Source organism: Aethalodelphis obliquidens, unplaced genomic scaffold (assembly GCF_003676395.1).
Source record: "Aethalodelphis obliquidens isolate GAN/ISIS:26980383/991018 unplaced genomic scaffold, ASM367639v1 scaffold30, whole genome shotgun sequence".
Lineage (NCBI taxonomy): Eukaryota > Metazoa > Chordata > Mammalia > Artiodactyla > Delphinidae > Aethalodelphis > Aethalodelphis obliquidens.
Window position 1 is genome coordinate 21,095,777 of NW_020837974.1, and position 16,287 is coordinate 21,112,063.

Here is a 16,287-nt window from a genome sequence, read left to right on the forward strand (position 1 = left end):
TTCTCCTCTTCCCATCACAGTTAAATACCTTCCAAAGACTGTTCTTCACTCCCTCACCACCAGGTCCTTTTTTTTTTTGGTAACAGTTTTATTCAGATATAACTTATACCATACAAAGTACACAACCCAGTGGTTTTCAGTATATTCAGACTTGTACAACCGTCACCACAATCAATTTTAGAACCCTTTAAAGTACCTCAAAAAGAAACCTCCTACCTTTTAGCTATCACCCCAGAACTTCTAGTCATCCCAACTCCTAGAAACCACTAATCTACTTTCTATCTTTATAGATTTACGTCTTCTGGATATTTCCGATAAATGCAATCATATGTCACTTTTGTATCTGGCCTCTTTCACTTGGCATGATGACTTCAAGGTTCATGCATGTTGGAACGTGCATCAGTAATTCATTTTTTTATGGCCAAATTCTGTTCCGTTGTACAAATATACCACATTTTGTTTATCTGTTCATCCGTTGATGGACACGGGTTGTTTCCCCCTTTTTGTTTATTATAAATAATGCTGCTGTAAACATTCATGTGTGTTTGTGTGACACATTTCATTTTTCTTGGGAATAGACCCAGGAGCGGAGTTGCTGGGTTAGATGGCAACTCTATGCTTAACCTTTTGAGGAACTCCAGACTATTTTCCAAAGTAGCCGTACCACTTCACTTTCTCACCAACAGTGTCTGAGGGTTCTGATTTCTCCACGTCATTGTCAACACTTGTTATTATCTGACATTTTGATTACAGATATCCTGATGGGCGTAAAGTGTCTTGGTCACTTTTTAAGACACTGACATCTGGTTTCTTCATCAACACACCACTCCTTGTGGCCCAAGTCCTGAATGAGCTCCTTGTCACCATACCCAGCAGTCCCATTTGGTCCAAATATGACTTGACCGTTCACAGCATTTGGCACTGATCACCCCTCCAGTTCATACCTGCAAAATAGCTGAGTCTACTCATCCTGGAAGACTTCCCTCACCTCCACCCACCACCACTGAAAATCAATTCACCAAATGACCCATCTGCCCTTTTCTAAGCTTAAAGTTTATCCTCACCACTCTCCCCGTCATTTCATATATGAAGAGGCAAACTTTCCCTTAAATCTATCTTAATATCTTCTTGCCGTATCTTTCTTTTCTTCTTCTTCTCCTCTCTTCCTCCTTCTCCTCGGTTGTTTTTTTTCCCCCTTTCTCCTCTTCTCCTGGTTCTTATTCTTCCTCTTCTTCTTTCTCTCTCTTTCTCTCTCTCTGTCTTTTTTGGGTTGTTGTTTTGTTTTTCAGAACAGCACAGGACATGAAAGGGACAGGAGATAGATATAATTCTGAAAAAACGATGTTTACATTATTTAAGGGAAAGCTTGCCCATTTGTAAAAATGCTGGCTCTATCATTCCCTAGCAGTCTGACCTACAGCAAGTTATACAATCTCTTTGTGCCTCAGTTTCCTCATTTGAAGAATGGGGGGTGGGGCTTAATGACATCATCGTCACAAGGAGAAGGGGACGGGAGGGTAGAGTAGGAAAAGGTCAGAACTGAGGTTCAGGGCTTCCCTGGTGGCGCAGTGGTTGAGAGTCCGCCTGCCAATGCAGGGGACACGGGTTCGTGCCCCGGTCCGGGAGGATCCCACATGCCGCGGAGCGGCTGGGCCCGTGAGCCATGGCCGCTGAGCCTGCGCGTCCGGAGCCTGTGCTCCGCAACGGGAGAGGCCACAACAGTAAGAGGCCCGCGTACTGAAAAAAAACAAAACAACAAAAAAAAAAACCTGAGATTCAGAAGAACTGGCTTGAGTTCAAATTAAGTCAAGCCCCAGGGGGTCACTTCAAGGGACGCTGTCCTCTCTTTGGGCTTCAGTTTCTTCATCTGCGAAAGAAGAGGTTGGATTAAATGATGCTCATCAAGAAACGGGAAATGGGGCCATATTCTGGACTCCCAGCTCATGATGAGAATCTAGTGTCGGGCAACGTTCTCTCTGTATTGATCTGTTGTCTTTCTCTCTGTAAGGCTTGTAACCTTCTCCCAGGCTCTTGTCAGGGTTTACATAAAGTTTTGTGCTGGCCAGCTGTGAGTTTTGACTGTCAAGTGTCCACTCCTTCTTCTTGTCAACACTTGTCTGGGCCACCAGCGAAGTCCCCATGTCCCCATCTTGATCCATGTCATTTGGGTGGGACTGTGACCCACATCTAAGCCATTCAGCATATAAGATCCCATTGGCCACAGTGACCGGCTCAAGAATGGGGACATGGGGACCTCACTGGTGGCTCAGTGGTTGGGACTCCACGCTTCCACTGCAGGGGGCGTGGGTTCGATCCCTCCTGGTTGAGGAACTAAGATTCCACATGCTGAGTGACGCAGCCAAAAAAAAAAAAAGAAGAATGGGCACATGACCCAGTGTGGACCAATGAGAATCAGGTCTAGGACTCTACCTGGAACTGTGCCCATGCTCCCTCGTGGAGAGAGCCCGCCTGGGAGTGAGGCCAACACAGAGGAGGGCAGAGCTGAGAGATAAAAAGCCAGAGATGTTCCTGATGATGTAATTTGAGCTTCTGGATCCAACTGTGTCTGTCCGTCCTGCTGACTCTCAAGGTGGAAGTCTCACTTTAGTGCTAGAGAGTCTTCAACACACACTCAGCTCCTTTTTTAACCAAGGGAACAGGTCCTAGGCTCAGAACAACATATCTAGCTAGGATTTAATGATACTGGTTTGTTTTTTATACTGTATTTATTTTTATGATTACTTAAGACAAATGATACTGGTTTCCCATTTACAGTAATTATACCATATTTACTTTTTTTTTTGCGGTACGCGGGCCTCTCACTGTTGTGGCCTCTCCCCTTGCAGAGCACAGGCTCCAGATGCGCAGGCCCAGCGGCCATGGCTCACAGGCCCAGCTGCTCTGCGGCATGTGGGATCTTCCCGGACCGGGGCACAAACCCGTGTCCCCTGCATCGGCAGGCAGACTCTCGACCACTGCGCCACCAGGGAAGCCCTTTACTTTTTAAAATTTATTTACTTATTTTTTATGAAGTATAGTTTACTTACAATGTTGTGTTAGTTTCAGGTGTACAGCAAAGTGATTGTTATACATACATATGTACCTATGTTTTTCAGATTCTTTCCCCTTATAGGTTGTTACAAAATATTGAGTATAGTACCCTGTGCTATACAGTAAGTCCTTGTTAGTTATCTTTTTTATATACAGTAGTGTGTATCATATTTACTTTTTTTTAAATAAATTCATTTATTTATTTTTGGCTGCATTGGGTCTTCGTTGCTGTGTGCAGGCTTTCTCTAGTTGCGGCGAGCAGGGGCTACTCGTTGCTATGGTGCACAAGATTCTCATTGCAGTGGCTTCTCTTGTTGCAGAGCACAGGCACGTGGGCTTCAGTAGTTGCAGCACGTGGGCTCAGTAGTTGTGGCTCGCGGGCTCTAGAGCACAGGCCCAGTAGTTGTGGGATACAGGCTTAGCTGCTCCGCGGCATGTGGGATCTTCCCAGACCAGAGATCGGACCCATGTCTCCTGCATTGGCAGGCGGATTCTTAACCACTGCGCCACCAGGGAAGTCCCATATTTACTTTTAAAATAGATATTTTAAGTAAATAGAATGAATCTATTTTTAAAAAACACGCACTAATAATAATACAGGTGGTATATAGGTACGGAAAAATTGTGAGGATGATACCAGAATGACTAAAATTTGGGAGACTCTGTTTTAATCAAACCATCTCTAAACTGACCTCGAATATTAACCTGTCCCCACCTGCCTTCTCCCCTCCCTCATGTGTTACCTCCTTGACTTCTCAGGACAGACTCTGGGGGGGCAGGGGGTCACTCACAGGTTCTTGAAGGCATCTTCACGCAGGTCCCGGGGGAGCCTCTCCGTGATATCCGGCTGGAGAAAGTGGCCTGAGGAGCCCCTTAGCACCCTGCCCAGGATCTCCACACACTCCAGGGGGTTCAGCACCTGGAAACACCTCTCCAGCGTGATGAGAAACAGGCTGCGGTTCACGCCCGGGCTCTGCAAGGCTTGTTTCCGAATCTCTCCCAAGTCAACAGTGATGTCATCCAGCTCCTACAGGGATGATAGAAGTTAGGCTTGTCTTGAGAGCTGCCTCTTGATCTGGAAACACTGGGAGAGACCACACTTAGCAGCAGTGGTGCAATTCAGGACCACTGTTAAACACCATGCTGCTATGTCAAATCTTCTAGACCTTTCCATCATCTAAAGAACAAAGTCAAAGCCTTCACCTGCTTCACCCACACTAGGCACCTTGTCATTCTCCAGATACACCATGACTGTCACACCCCAGGCCCTTGCTCTAACTGGCATCCCCTCTCCACCTCCTTCTCCCAGAGAAATCCAGCTGATCCTTTAAGGCCAAGCTCAGTTGTCATCTCATTGGTGAAGTCTTCTCTGATGTCCTACTTAAGTCAATCCAAATCTGCCTCCACTCTGGGCTCCCAACAGCATCTTGAACCAAACTCCATGATGCATTAGAGATGCTTATGGGTCTATCTTTCCTCCAAGCCAGTGGATCTCAATCTTGGCTACACATCAGAATCACTAGGGAGGTGATTCCCAGCACCACTGTATAGAGCCTGGTTTAACTGGTCTCTGGTGGAGCCCTGGCATCTGATTCCAGTGTGTAGCTGAGGTTGAGCCAGGAAAGTGCTGGGGCCCAAGCCATGTGCCTAGTGGGATGCCTGGTACCTAGAAGACATTGAGAAATAGCCTGTTAGAATGAACGAATGAATGAATCTTTTGAACCACAGACCCCAGGAATACTGACAGGGTGTAGGTACAATCAGACTGGACACGACTCTGTCCTTCACCCAACACACCCTCCAAAAACAACAACCACAATTTACTGCCTATGGACTACACTCCAGGCACTGTGTCAAGCATGGAGCAAGCATGCGTCACCTCCTGTAATTCTCACAACAGTCCTATAGGTTAAGCCCCATGGGTCTGCGGGTCAGACATTCCTAGGTTCAGATGCCAGGCCCTCCACTTACATGTGTGTGTCCCTGAGCAAATCACTTATCTTTTTTAAGTCTCAGCTTCTTCCTCTTGAATGAAGATAAAATCAGTGCCTACCTCCTAGATCTAGATAAGAATTGAAGGAGATAATGAATGGGGAGTGCCCGGTACCTAGTGAACACTCAGCAAACATTACATGCTATAATTAACTCAATATTACAGGTGATGAGAACAAAAGAGAGACTAGTTAACCAGGCCAAACCTGCACAAAGCTGGGATCTGAAACAAGTGTACGGAGTCCAAGCCCACACCTCTCACCACGCCCATGTGTTTCCTAACTTACGTCATTCCCGGTTGGGGCCAAACAGTGCAGCGGCTAAGAGTGTAACTTAGGGGTTATTGGGCAGGGGTCTGCGGATAGTATTAGGGCATCTGTGAACACTGGGGGGAAACTGCATCCTCCTTTTCACTGCCATGGAATTGGTCCCTGGCATCTTCTTCAGGGATGAACGTAGGCAGCAAGCCAGCAAGGTGGCAGGAGAACCTTTGATGTGTCATCACTAGAAATCACAAACTTTCATAACTCACTACCATTGCTGCAAATGTCTTGAAATCTCACTTACACTCAACACTTCCTCAAAATTACAGAAACTATTAGCCCCGCCACTAAATCTTGTTATTGGATGTGTTACAGAAGCACATAAATTACTGTACCCTTAACTTTGTCTTATGTATTTTGATAAATGTATTTCAACAAAATCGGCTTCCTTTGTCATCCATTGTATTTTAACACATTATTCTGAGATGGAGTCCACGGGCTTCACCAGATGCCAGAGGGCTCACAGCTAGAGTCAGGAGCCCAGGTTCCCACCTCAGATCTGCCACTTTCAAGCTGTGTAACCCGAGGTTACTTACTCAACCTCTCCAAGCCTGTTTCCTCATCTGAATATTGAAATGGTAAGAGTCTATTTATCCTCATTTCAGAAGGTCCTGGAGACAATTCAATAGGTCCAGGTTTGTTAAACACTTAGAACGGTGTCGGCAAATATGGCCCACAGATCAAATCTGACCCACTTTCTGTTTCTGCAAATAAAGTTTAATTGGAACACATCCACACCCATGCATTGACCTGCCGTCTACGGCTGCTTTGATGCTACAGCGGCAGAGGTGAGTAGTTGTGACAGAGATTGTACGGCCTGCAAAGCCTAAAATATATACTCTCCGGCCCTTTACAGAAACGGCTTGCTGATCGTTCCCTGGAAATAATACCCGACACACAGTAAACACAGATCAGTATCATTTTCAAAGACCACCATCCTCATTTTTGCCATATCTTTGCATTGCCTTTACTATTATTTAGTTCATATTTTTACTTTAAACTCTTTTTAAAACTTAAATTCATTTCAAAAGGAAACATTACATCTCCACCAAACTCACAGTTTTGATGTGCATTTTAATAACAGACATTAAAATAAGTTTATGATTATTAAAATGTTTAAATGGTTCAATACCCTTTGGAAAACACTGCTCCACACTCAACTGCCTCTGAAAAAAAAAAACCACCTCTACACCTCACCTTTCTGATTCCAAGGGTTCTCTGGGTCTCAGAGCCCTTTTCTTTGCTCTTACATTACCAACCTCATTTTGTGGAAATTTTCTGTCCCTGTTTTTTGGTCTCCCTGGACCATAAGCTCCTTGAGGGCAGAGACAGTCTTTCATCTCTGAATCCAGTGTCCCCTGGTGCACAGTAATCATTCATGGATGTTTATGAAGCCAAACTACTGGGACTCCTCTGTACCCCTCATTTCTTAGTATTCATAAGCATATGACTCATAAGGCTCTTCATCTGAACTTTGGAGAAAGTAAGAGAGGAAACCTAGGTCCCAGGGAGTTTGCAGAAGGAGAAGGAGGGAGGAAGAGATAAAGAAGGGCCCAGGCCTGAGTGAGGCTCAATTCCATTCAACTGACAAACACCAACTGGCCCTGGATGTCCTCCGCTCCCAGGATGCCAAGAGAGCCTCACCAAGCGGTCCTTCTTGTCTTCTAAGAGACATTTCATGGCAGTGCGGAATTGCTGAGCGTCGGTTCCCCTCAGGTCCTCCAGCAGTTTCCAGGGCTGGTACAAACATTGTTCCAGGTGGTGTTCCATGACTGCCTGGATATGGAACGTTAGGAGAGTCAGTGAGGACAGGACAGGAGCACATGGTCAGCACCACGGCCAGCAGCCCAGCCAGGCCACCTAATTCCCTGCAGAGACCACAAGCTGGCAGCCTGCACATGTTTCGTTGAATTGGCTCCAAAATTTTTTATGAGCTGCTAACATTTAAAATTCATGGAATTCCTCACAAAAATCCAAATTTCCAACTTTTCTTGGAAACCACAAAGATGTGGCAACGCGGGGCACACATCCCCTTCTGTGTAATAATCAACAGGCAGAGGGACAGCTGCTCACTGTAATTACTCTTCCGGCTCACCACCCTCCAGGTAGCTGATTTCCCCATGGCCTGCCTGGTCCCTGCAGGTGATTGAGGTTTCAAGTCCAGGGAAGCTGGCCTCTACCTGGAAAGTTTACTACTTCCAGATGGGCAATGCTCAAACCCTCTCCCATGCTCCAAGCCCCCAGCACAGGAGCAAAATTCAGGCAGCATGAACTCCCCGTGGCACCCCCTCCAGGGTGAGGGGCAGAGGCCAGCAGCCTCTCCTGAAAGAGATTTCCTCTGCTATCTGGGGAATTCTTTTCTAAATCTTCCTTAAATAGAGGTGCTCTAGAAAGGCAGCATAGTGTGACATCATGGACAGAAGGTGAGCTCTAGCACCAGATAACCTGTGTGCAAATCCCCACCTTGCCACTTACTAGTTGTACGGCCTCGGGCAAGTTCCTTAACTAGGATGGTTAGATGAAATACAAGATGCCCAGTTAAATTTGACTTGCAGATAAACGAATAATTTTTTAGCGTAAGTATATCCCAAATATTGCATGGGACATGCTTACACTAAAAAAATGTACTCGTTGATCATCTGCAAGTCAAATTTAACTGAGACACCTGTATTTTTATTTGATAAATGGGCAACAGTATCTCTGGGTCTCAGTTTTCTCAGCTGAAAGGTAGGAACAACAGTCAAACTTACTATGTAAGTAAGAATGAATCCTAGGTCATGAGGAGTAAATGATGACGTAAAGTGTTCTCAGTAAGTGCCAGCCATTATTCTCTGCCCTGAATGAGTTGAATGATTGTTTAGTCAATGTCTCTCCCCTTAGAATGAAAGAAAGGCCCACGTGGGTACTAATGTGACCGCCTGTTCTCCTGAGTCTCCAGTGTCTAGAACTGTGCCTGGCAGAGAATAGAGGCTGGATAAGTAGATACTAAATGAATAAATGAATATACAAATAGGAAGAGAGGTAGTATAGCTCCTAATCAGGTTAAAATATACACATTTTATGAGAAACCCTACTGCTAGAGAGAAAGGGCAGGCATCACTCCTCTTTAGATTGCACAGATGAACATGGCGAAGAAAGCAGATGCCATGAGGCCACCAGCCACCTCCACCTAGCGGGTGTCCTGGTAAATGGATAACAACCAGGCTTCTGAGTGTCGTCCTCACATGAATGTTGGTTGACACTTTCATCTTCACTATAAGGTAAGTAAAAACCGAAACAAAAGAAGACGTATGTCAGAAATTCATTCGTCAATGACATGACTTCTTTGCTGAATCAAATAATAGTCTTTGAAATCTGAAAGAATGTTGTCTCAATTTTCTGTGCTATTCACAGTGTATTGGTAAAGGCAAAACAAAACGCCCTGGGCTACCGATTATGCTAATGAGGCATGTGCTGGCCAATTCACCGCAGTCCCCACCAGGCCCTATTGTTCCCCAAGGCAAATATCCACTGCCATCCATTTACATGTTTGTGCTACTGTTTTTCTTCTAGTACAGTTAAAAGGGAAGAAAAATATTTCTTGGACCCATGATTGAGAGACTGATAATTATACCCAAAGGTCCACTCTCTTGTAATTATTTTAGGAACAGAATCCCATAAGTTTTAGCTGGGTACATGGTCTCTCATCTTGCTCCTCTGCAGTAAGATGTGACTGTGGACTGTGAGCCAATGAAACATGAGCAGGAAGAAGTGTGCAACTTGCAGGTCACATCCTTAAAGAGAAGCTATTCAGCCTTCACTTCCTCTTTCCCACCACACCCTCTCTGAGTTGGAGAATGGGATGTGCTGTTTCAATCATGTGGGCAACCACTCCTTAGATGATGACAAAGCAACAAGACAGAAGGAACCCAGGCCCCTCGATGGCCTTTTGAAGTAGAGCTGTCTCTCCTCTCTGGACCTCCCACCTAGCCCTGGACTATTATATGAGATAGAAATAAACTAAATTGTTCGAGCTGCTGCAATCTATGGTCTCTTTGTTAGAGTAGCTCAGCCTATACTCTAATACCAGTGCGTGACCTTGGACCACTACGGATCTGTGGCCCGACAGGAACCAAGTCGCACAGCAGGAGGTGAGTGGCAGGCAAGCATGCAAAGCTTCATCTGTATTTACAGCCGCTCCCCATCACTCGCATTACCGCCTGAGCTCTGCCTCCTGTCAACATTATGGTGAGTTCTAAACTTACTTCATTATATATTACAATGTAATAACAACAGAAATCAAGTGCACGATAAATGTAATGCACTTGAATCATCCCGAAACCATTCCCTCGATCCCAACCCATGGAAAAACTGTCTTCCATGAAACCGGTCCCTGGTGCCAAAAAGGTTGGGGACTGCTGCTCTAATACACCATGTCGCCATCAAAAGTGGAAAAATGAAAGAGAGACAAAGGAGCTTATATCATGTTTCAAAAAACACTGGACAGAACATGTTCCTTTGTGGAAGTGAAGACTAGCTCTCCACCTAGCCCACTTCTCTGACTTACCTGGCCCCTGACTTTGCAACCCCTGAGCACTGAGAGGGGAACACAGGGATGGGTCTCAGATACACACCTGCAGGCTGGGGATGGTGAAGGCAACGTTCCGTGAATTCAGATAGGCCACGACTCTGTGGGACAGGTCTGCCGTCCACACATGGGAGCTTCAGTTGAAGACAGACAGGAGAAGGTCATGGTGACAGGCTCGCCTAGGATGAGCAGTTCCCCTACTAGCTGAGTGATCAGGGGACCGAGGTTCAGAAAGGACAATGAAGATGGGCCGGGATGCTAGGAACTCTGTGCTTAGAGGTAGGAGATGTGTTTCCTTGGCACAGTGAGGGGGAGTTTCCAATTCCAGGAATCAGCCTGCATACCAGTCTCTCAAAGACAATGATCAATTTGAAGCTGTGTGTTATATTCTAAATCCCATAACAATCCACTCAGATTAATAATCCAAACAGATTGACTTGGAAAGGTGTCCTGACTACATTAAGTTTAGAAAACAGATGCCTTGTATACCATGAGAGGCTGAAATAGCACAGTTAGGACTGTAGGCTCGAAACCTGGGTTTGAATCCTGGCTCTACCACTGAACTGTATGGCCTTAGGCAGTTTACTGAATTTTCCTGTGCCTCGGTTTCCCCTTCTATGTAATACAGTGAACAACTGTGAGAATTAAATTTGTTCACACATGTAAAGTGCTTAAAACATTGACCAACACATAGAAAATGCACAACTTCCTTCATAACAGCCAAAAATTGGAAACAACTCAAATATCCAACAGCAGGTGAAATGTTAAACAGATGGTATGGAATGGAATGCCACTCATCCAGACGAAGGGAGTGAGATGGACTTTTGCTTTCAGCTGTGATGGAATAATTGGCAGTAGATAAATCTTCCTGCCTTAAACGGTTAGAAGGCCTTTTATAGTCACATTTTTTATAGATACATAGATAGATGGATAGACAGATAGATAGATAAAAAATTTTAGCCTGAAAGAATATATCCAAAACTATCAACTGGAGTTACCTTAGGGAGAAGACTGTTTATGGAGATCTTGTACTTTAGTATAATAAGTGCTCCTGTCACGGGGCCCCAAGGCTCCCATTTCTCCTTCATAGTACTTGTTGTATTAGAATTATCTGTTCATATTTGTCTTTCCATAAGACTATCTAGTGCCCTGCTCCACATCCCTGGTATCTAACACCAGCCTGTACACAGAATATAAAGTGACAGTGAGAGCAAAGTAACAGTGAGTCCTGGAGCCAGGCTGCCGGATACACACCCCAGCTCCACCATTTCCCAGCTGTGTGACCTTAAATCACCTCCCTGGGCCTCAGTTTCATTATTCTGTCCAATGGGGTAACAATAGGGCCTACTTGGGTGGGAGGAGGGGGAGGCTTGGGAAGATGACATGTGTTTCTATGCATAAAAGCACTTAGAATAGTACCTGCTACACAGTAAGCAGTCAGTAAATGTTAGAGCAGAGGGGGCCAAACTTGTGTTGAACGAATGTATCTATTCTAAAACACTTGTTCATTGGGTGATATTTTTTGTAATGAGTACATTTTACTTTCTATAGTTAAGAGACTTCCATTAAGAATTTTTATTAAAAATCTATTCCATCCCTTCCCCTCCCCTTTAGGATGAGTTACCTTTGAAACTGTATGAGATCCAGCAAGGCTACAATGGAAATAAAATGAAAAGACAACTTAAAAAGGAATCATGCCAGAGAGATCATAGGCACATTCTGCTTGAAATTCTTAGAAGCAACAAGCAGGGACAGCAGGGACATTACCATTCAGGTAGCTTCCATCTATTATTTCTTCCTAAAAGGCAAAGAGATAATGTCGAGTATAACATCCAAAAGTTGGCAGCTCCAGTACAGGGGATGTTGTTTAAAATCAAATGGATACTCACCGCCATTTTTTGCAACAAAGGAGGCAAATCTGCAACAAAGCCATTGAATGTATAAATAGAACTGAACTGGATGACCCTCAAAAATACAAATATGTATTAAGAAAAGAGCCCCCGAAAAGGTTACTCGTGAAGGAAATTTTTAGTGAATTTTAATTATACTTGTGAGCATATGTGCCAGTGTGAAAAAACCTTGGTTTGAAAAACCCTTTCAGAATGATCCTGAAAATTCTACACTTACGTGGGTACACACACACACAGGCACACACACATCCCTAAACACTTTGCGGCATCATGTACCTAAATTGATCTAACCCCACTCCATTCCCTAAGATGTGTGGAAACCATGGCAGATGATTCCTCCCTCAGGACTTACCCTGCCGGGAATCTGGAACTCCATGACTTGCCACTCCATGGCTCAGAAAAAGGAACAGCAAAAGAGAGTATGTCCTAGGTTCCTGAGACATTCTCCCTGTAGTTAATTCAAGCAAAGAAAAATTCAGGTTTGATTCAGATTGTATCTGTAAATATATTTAGGAACATTCAGAAGACAAAAGGGGAAAAAATAGACCCAGAATTCCTTGAGGTGTTTTTTTTTTTTAATTTTAAATTCCATCCACTTTGCTCCATCTAAACCCTATGCTAGTATAAGACACAATCATCTCTCTCCTCACTCTACAATGGCCTGTTTATATTCTGACATCTACCTCTCATTCCCCTCAATCAGACAAAAAGCAGCAGTTAAAAGCATGGATTCTGTTATATCTGACAAAGGACTTATATCTAGAATATGAAAAGAACTCTAACAATTCAGTAAGTAGAAGATAAACAAGCCAATAGGGAAAAAATATAAACTTAAACTTCATTTAAAAAAAAAATACATTTGGGCTTCCCTGGTGGTGCAGTGGTTGAGAGTCCGCCTGCCAATGCATGGGACACAGGTTCGTGCCCCGGTCCGGGAAGATCCCACATGCCGCGGAGCGGCTGGGCCCGTGAGCCATGGCTGCTGAGCCTGCGCATCCGGAGCCTGTGCTCCGCAACGGGAGAGGCCGCAGCAGTGAGAGGCCCGCGTACCGCAAAAAAAAAAAAAAAATACATTTATGGCCAATAAGCACATAAAAGCTTATCAACATCATTAGTTACCAGGAACATGCAAACTGAACCCTTACGAGGTACTGTAACTGAGCCGTACCGTATGGAGCCTTCCCAAAACAGACCCGCACTCCCTTCCGCCTGCCTCTTGTCTATACAAAGACTTTAGCCTCCTAGGCCTTCCCCAAGTTCCAAAGAACAAATTTAACCAGGGCAGTGAGAAAACGCATAAAAAGGAAAACAGTCAAGCAAGACAAAATAATAATACTTTAGCCATTAAAGTCAAGGACCTTTAGCTCCTCCTCCAGGACTGTGGATAATATTCTGAGCCACGTCCTTTGAGTTGTTTTGCAGATACTGAAACCCCCACCAGGTGGAAGAAGTAAACTTATGTTGCCCACAAGCACATAGGCCACAGACCGGTTATAACCAGAAGGTTAATGATGTCGACTCCCAATTACCACCAACCAATCAGAAGAATGTCCATGAGCTGATCACACACCCCAAACCCCCCTCCTTCACCCTGTCTTGAAAAAACTTTCCCTGAAAGACTCTGGGGATTGGGGGGGGCCTTTTGAGCACCAGCTCCCTGGACTCCTTGCTTGGTGCCCTGCAATAAATGCTGCACTTTCCTTCACCAAAACCCAGGGTCAATAGATCGGCTTTGCTGCGTGCGGGCAAGCGGACCCCAGTCTGATGTGGTAACAAATTCACTACATACACACTAGAATGGCTAAACGTTAAAAGGACTAACAACACCAAGTGTTGAGGATGATGGGGAGCAGCATGAACTCTTATACGTTGCTGATACGGCCACTCCGGAAAACCGTTTGGCCGCGTCTTATAAAGTTAAGTATACAATACTCTATGATGCAGGAATTCTGCCCCTAGGTATTTACCCAGGAGTAGTTAAAACATACGTCCATACAAAGGTTTGTAGAGTTCCATTCCGAAAACTGGAAACAACTCAAATGTTCAACAATAGATGAAAAGTGAAACAAATACGGTATATCCATTCATTGGAATACCATTCATCAATAAATAAGGAATGAGTTGGACTTCTGCTTCCAGCTATGACGGAGTAATTGGCAGTAGATAAACTCTCTCGCCTTAAACAATTAGAAAACAAACAAAACATGAAACAAAGGTTTTCAGACATTGGACAACAGGTAGGACAAGACTGAGATCCCTGAGAGAAGGGAAACTGTGAGAGAATAGAAAATATATATTGGGTTCTGCCCCCAGTTCCTGGAACAGGGCCCCTAAGTCCCTTGTAATTTCCTAAATGATAAGAGCACTAGGAGGATCTCTTGTTCTAATATTTGGGTTTTGACCCATCACTGACACAGGGCTCCTAAACCCTTGTAAATTCTTAAGTGATAAGAGTACTAGGAGTGGTACAGCCACTCTGGAGAACAGTATGAAGCTTCCTTAAAAAACTAAAAATAGAGCTACTATATGATCCAGCAATCCCACTCCTGGACATATATCCAGAGAAAACCATAATTTGAAAATATACACGCACTCCAATGTTCCTAGCAGCACTCTTCACAATAGCCAGGACATGGACGCAACCTAAATGTCCATCAACAAAGAAAAGGATAAAGAAGATGTGGTACATACATGCAATGGAATATTACTCAGCCATAAAAAAGAATGAAATAATGCCATTTGGAGCAACATGGATGGACCTAGAGATTGTCATACTGAGTGAAGTAAGTCAGAGAGAGAAAGACAAATATCATATGATATTGCTTATACGTGGACTCTACAAAAAAAGGTTACAAATGAACTTATCTACAAAACAGAAATAGAGGGACTTCCCTGGTAGCACAGTGGTTAAGAATCCGCCTGCCAACGCAGGGGACACGGGTTCGAGCCCTGGTCCAGGAAGATCCCATATGCCACAGAGCAACTAAGCCCGTGAGCCACAACTACTGAGCCTGCCCTCTAGAGCCCATGAGCCACAACTACTGAGCCCACGTGCCACAACTACTGAAGCCCGCGCACCTAGAGCCCATGCTCCACAGCAAGGGAAGTCACCGCAATGAGAAGCCCGTGCACCACAACAAAGAGTAGCCACTGCTCACCACAACTAGAGGCAGCAACAAAGACACAACGCAGCCAAAAATAAATAAAATAAATTAAAAAAAAAACAAAACAAATAGAGTTACAGATGTAGAACATAAACGTATGGTTACCAGGGGATAAGGTGAGGGAGGGATAAATTGGAAGACTGGGACTGACATTTACACACTACTATACATAAAATAGATAACTAATAAGAGTCTACTGTATAGCACAGGGAATTCTACTCAATACTCTGTAATGGCCTACATGGGAAACGAATCTAAAAAAGAGCGGATATATGTATATGTATAACAGATTCACTTTGTTATACACCTGAAACTAACACAACATTATAAATCAACTATACCCCAATAAAATTTTTTTTTTAAAGAGCACTAGGAGTACCTCTTGTTCTTTTTTTTTTGCGGTACGCGGGCCTCTCACTGCTGTGGCCTCTCCCGTTGCGGAGCACAGGCTCCGGACGCGCAGGCTCAGCGGCCATGGCTCACGGGCCCAGCCGCTCCGCGGCATGTGGAATCTTCCCGGACCGGGGCACGAACCCGTGTCCCCTGCATCGGCAGGCGGACTCTCAACCATTGCGCCACCAGGGAAGCCCTCTTGTTCTAACGAGGCAACTCTGGGTGGGCTCTTGGATGGAGATTGGTCACCAGAGAGACCAAGCCATGATTAGAAGCTTGGGATTTTCATCCCCACCCTCCCATCTTCCAGAGAGAGGAGAGGGCTGAGAATGGAGTTAGTAACTAATTATGCCTATGTGAGGAAGCCTCCAATAATAGGGGTTTCAGGGTGCTTCCAGGTTGATGAACACATTCACATCAGGGGGGTGACACACCCCAACTCCCTGGGGACAGATGCTCCTGAGACCTGAGACCCTCCCAGACCTCATCTTATGTGTCTCCTCATCTGGCTATTCATCTGCTCCTTTTATCATATCCTTTAATAAACTGGTAAATGTAAGTAAATGTTTCCCTGAGTTCTGTGAGCTGCTCTAGCAAATTAATTGAACCCGAGGAGGTCGTCATGGGAACCTTGATTTGTAGCCAAATCAGACAGAAGTTGTGGGTAACTTGGAGACCTGCTACTTGAGATTGGTGTCTGAAGTGGGATGGGAGAAGTCTTGAGGGACTGAGCCCTTAACCTGTGGGACCTGAGGCTACCTCCAGGTAGACAGTGTCAGAGTTAAGTTGAATTGTAGGACACCCAGCTGGTGTCACAGAATCACTTGGCGTAAGGAAAATCCTCCACACGTTTGGTGACCAGGAGGGTCAGAAGTGATGTGTTCTGT

At 44.7% G+C, this 16,287-nt stretch overlaps 1 protein-coding gene across 1 annotated transcript in view; it reads right to left on the reverse strand.

The window, feature by feature from the left end:
* The window catches only part of OTOA (otoancorin), a 60,309-nt gene extending 48,023 nt beyond the window's left edge, over positions 1-12,286 (reverse strand). Inside the window, exons 1-7 of the mRNA XM_027126665.1 lie at positions 12,196-12,286; positions 11,823-11,851; positions 11,701-11,731; positions 11,558-11,585; positions 9,980-10,067; positions 7,011-7,142; positions 3,843-4,078 (exon numbers count right to left, since the gene is read on the reverse strand). Coding sequence (XP_026982466.1) covers positions 3,843-4,078; positions 7,011-7,142; positions 9,980-10,067; positions 11,558-11,585; positions 11,701-11,731; positions 11,823-11,851; positions 12,196-12,286 — 635 coding nt within the window. The remainder of the gene's footprint in view (positions 1-3,842; positions 4,079-7,010; positions 7,143-9,979; positions 10,068-11,557; positions 11,586-11,700; positions 11,732-11,822; positions 11,852-12,195) is intronic.
* Between the last annotated feature and the right edge of the window lie 4,001 nt (positions 12,287-16,287).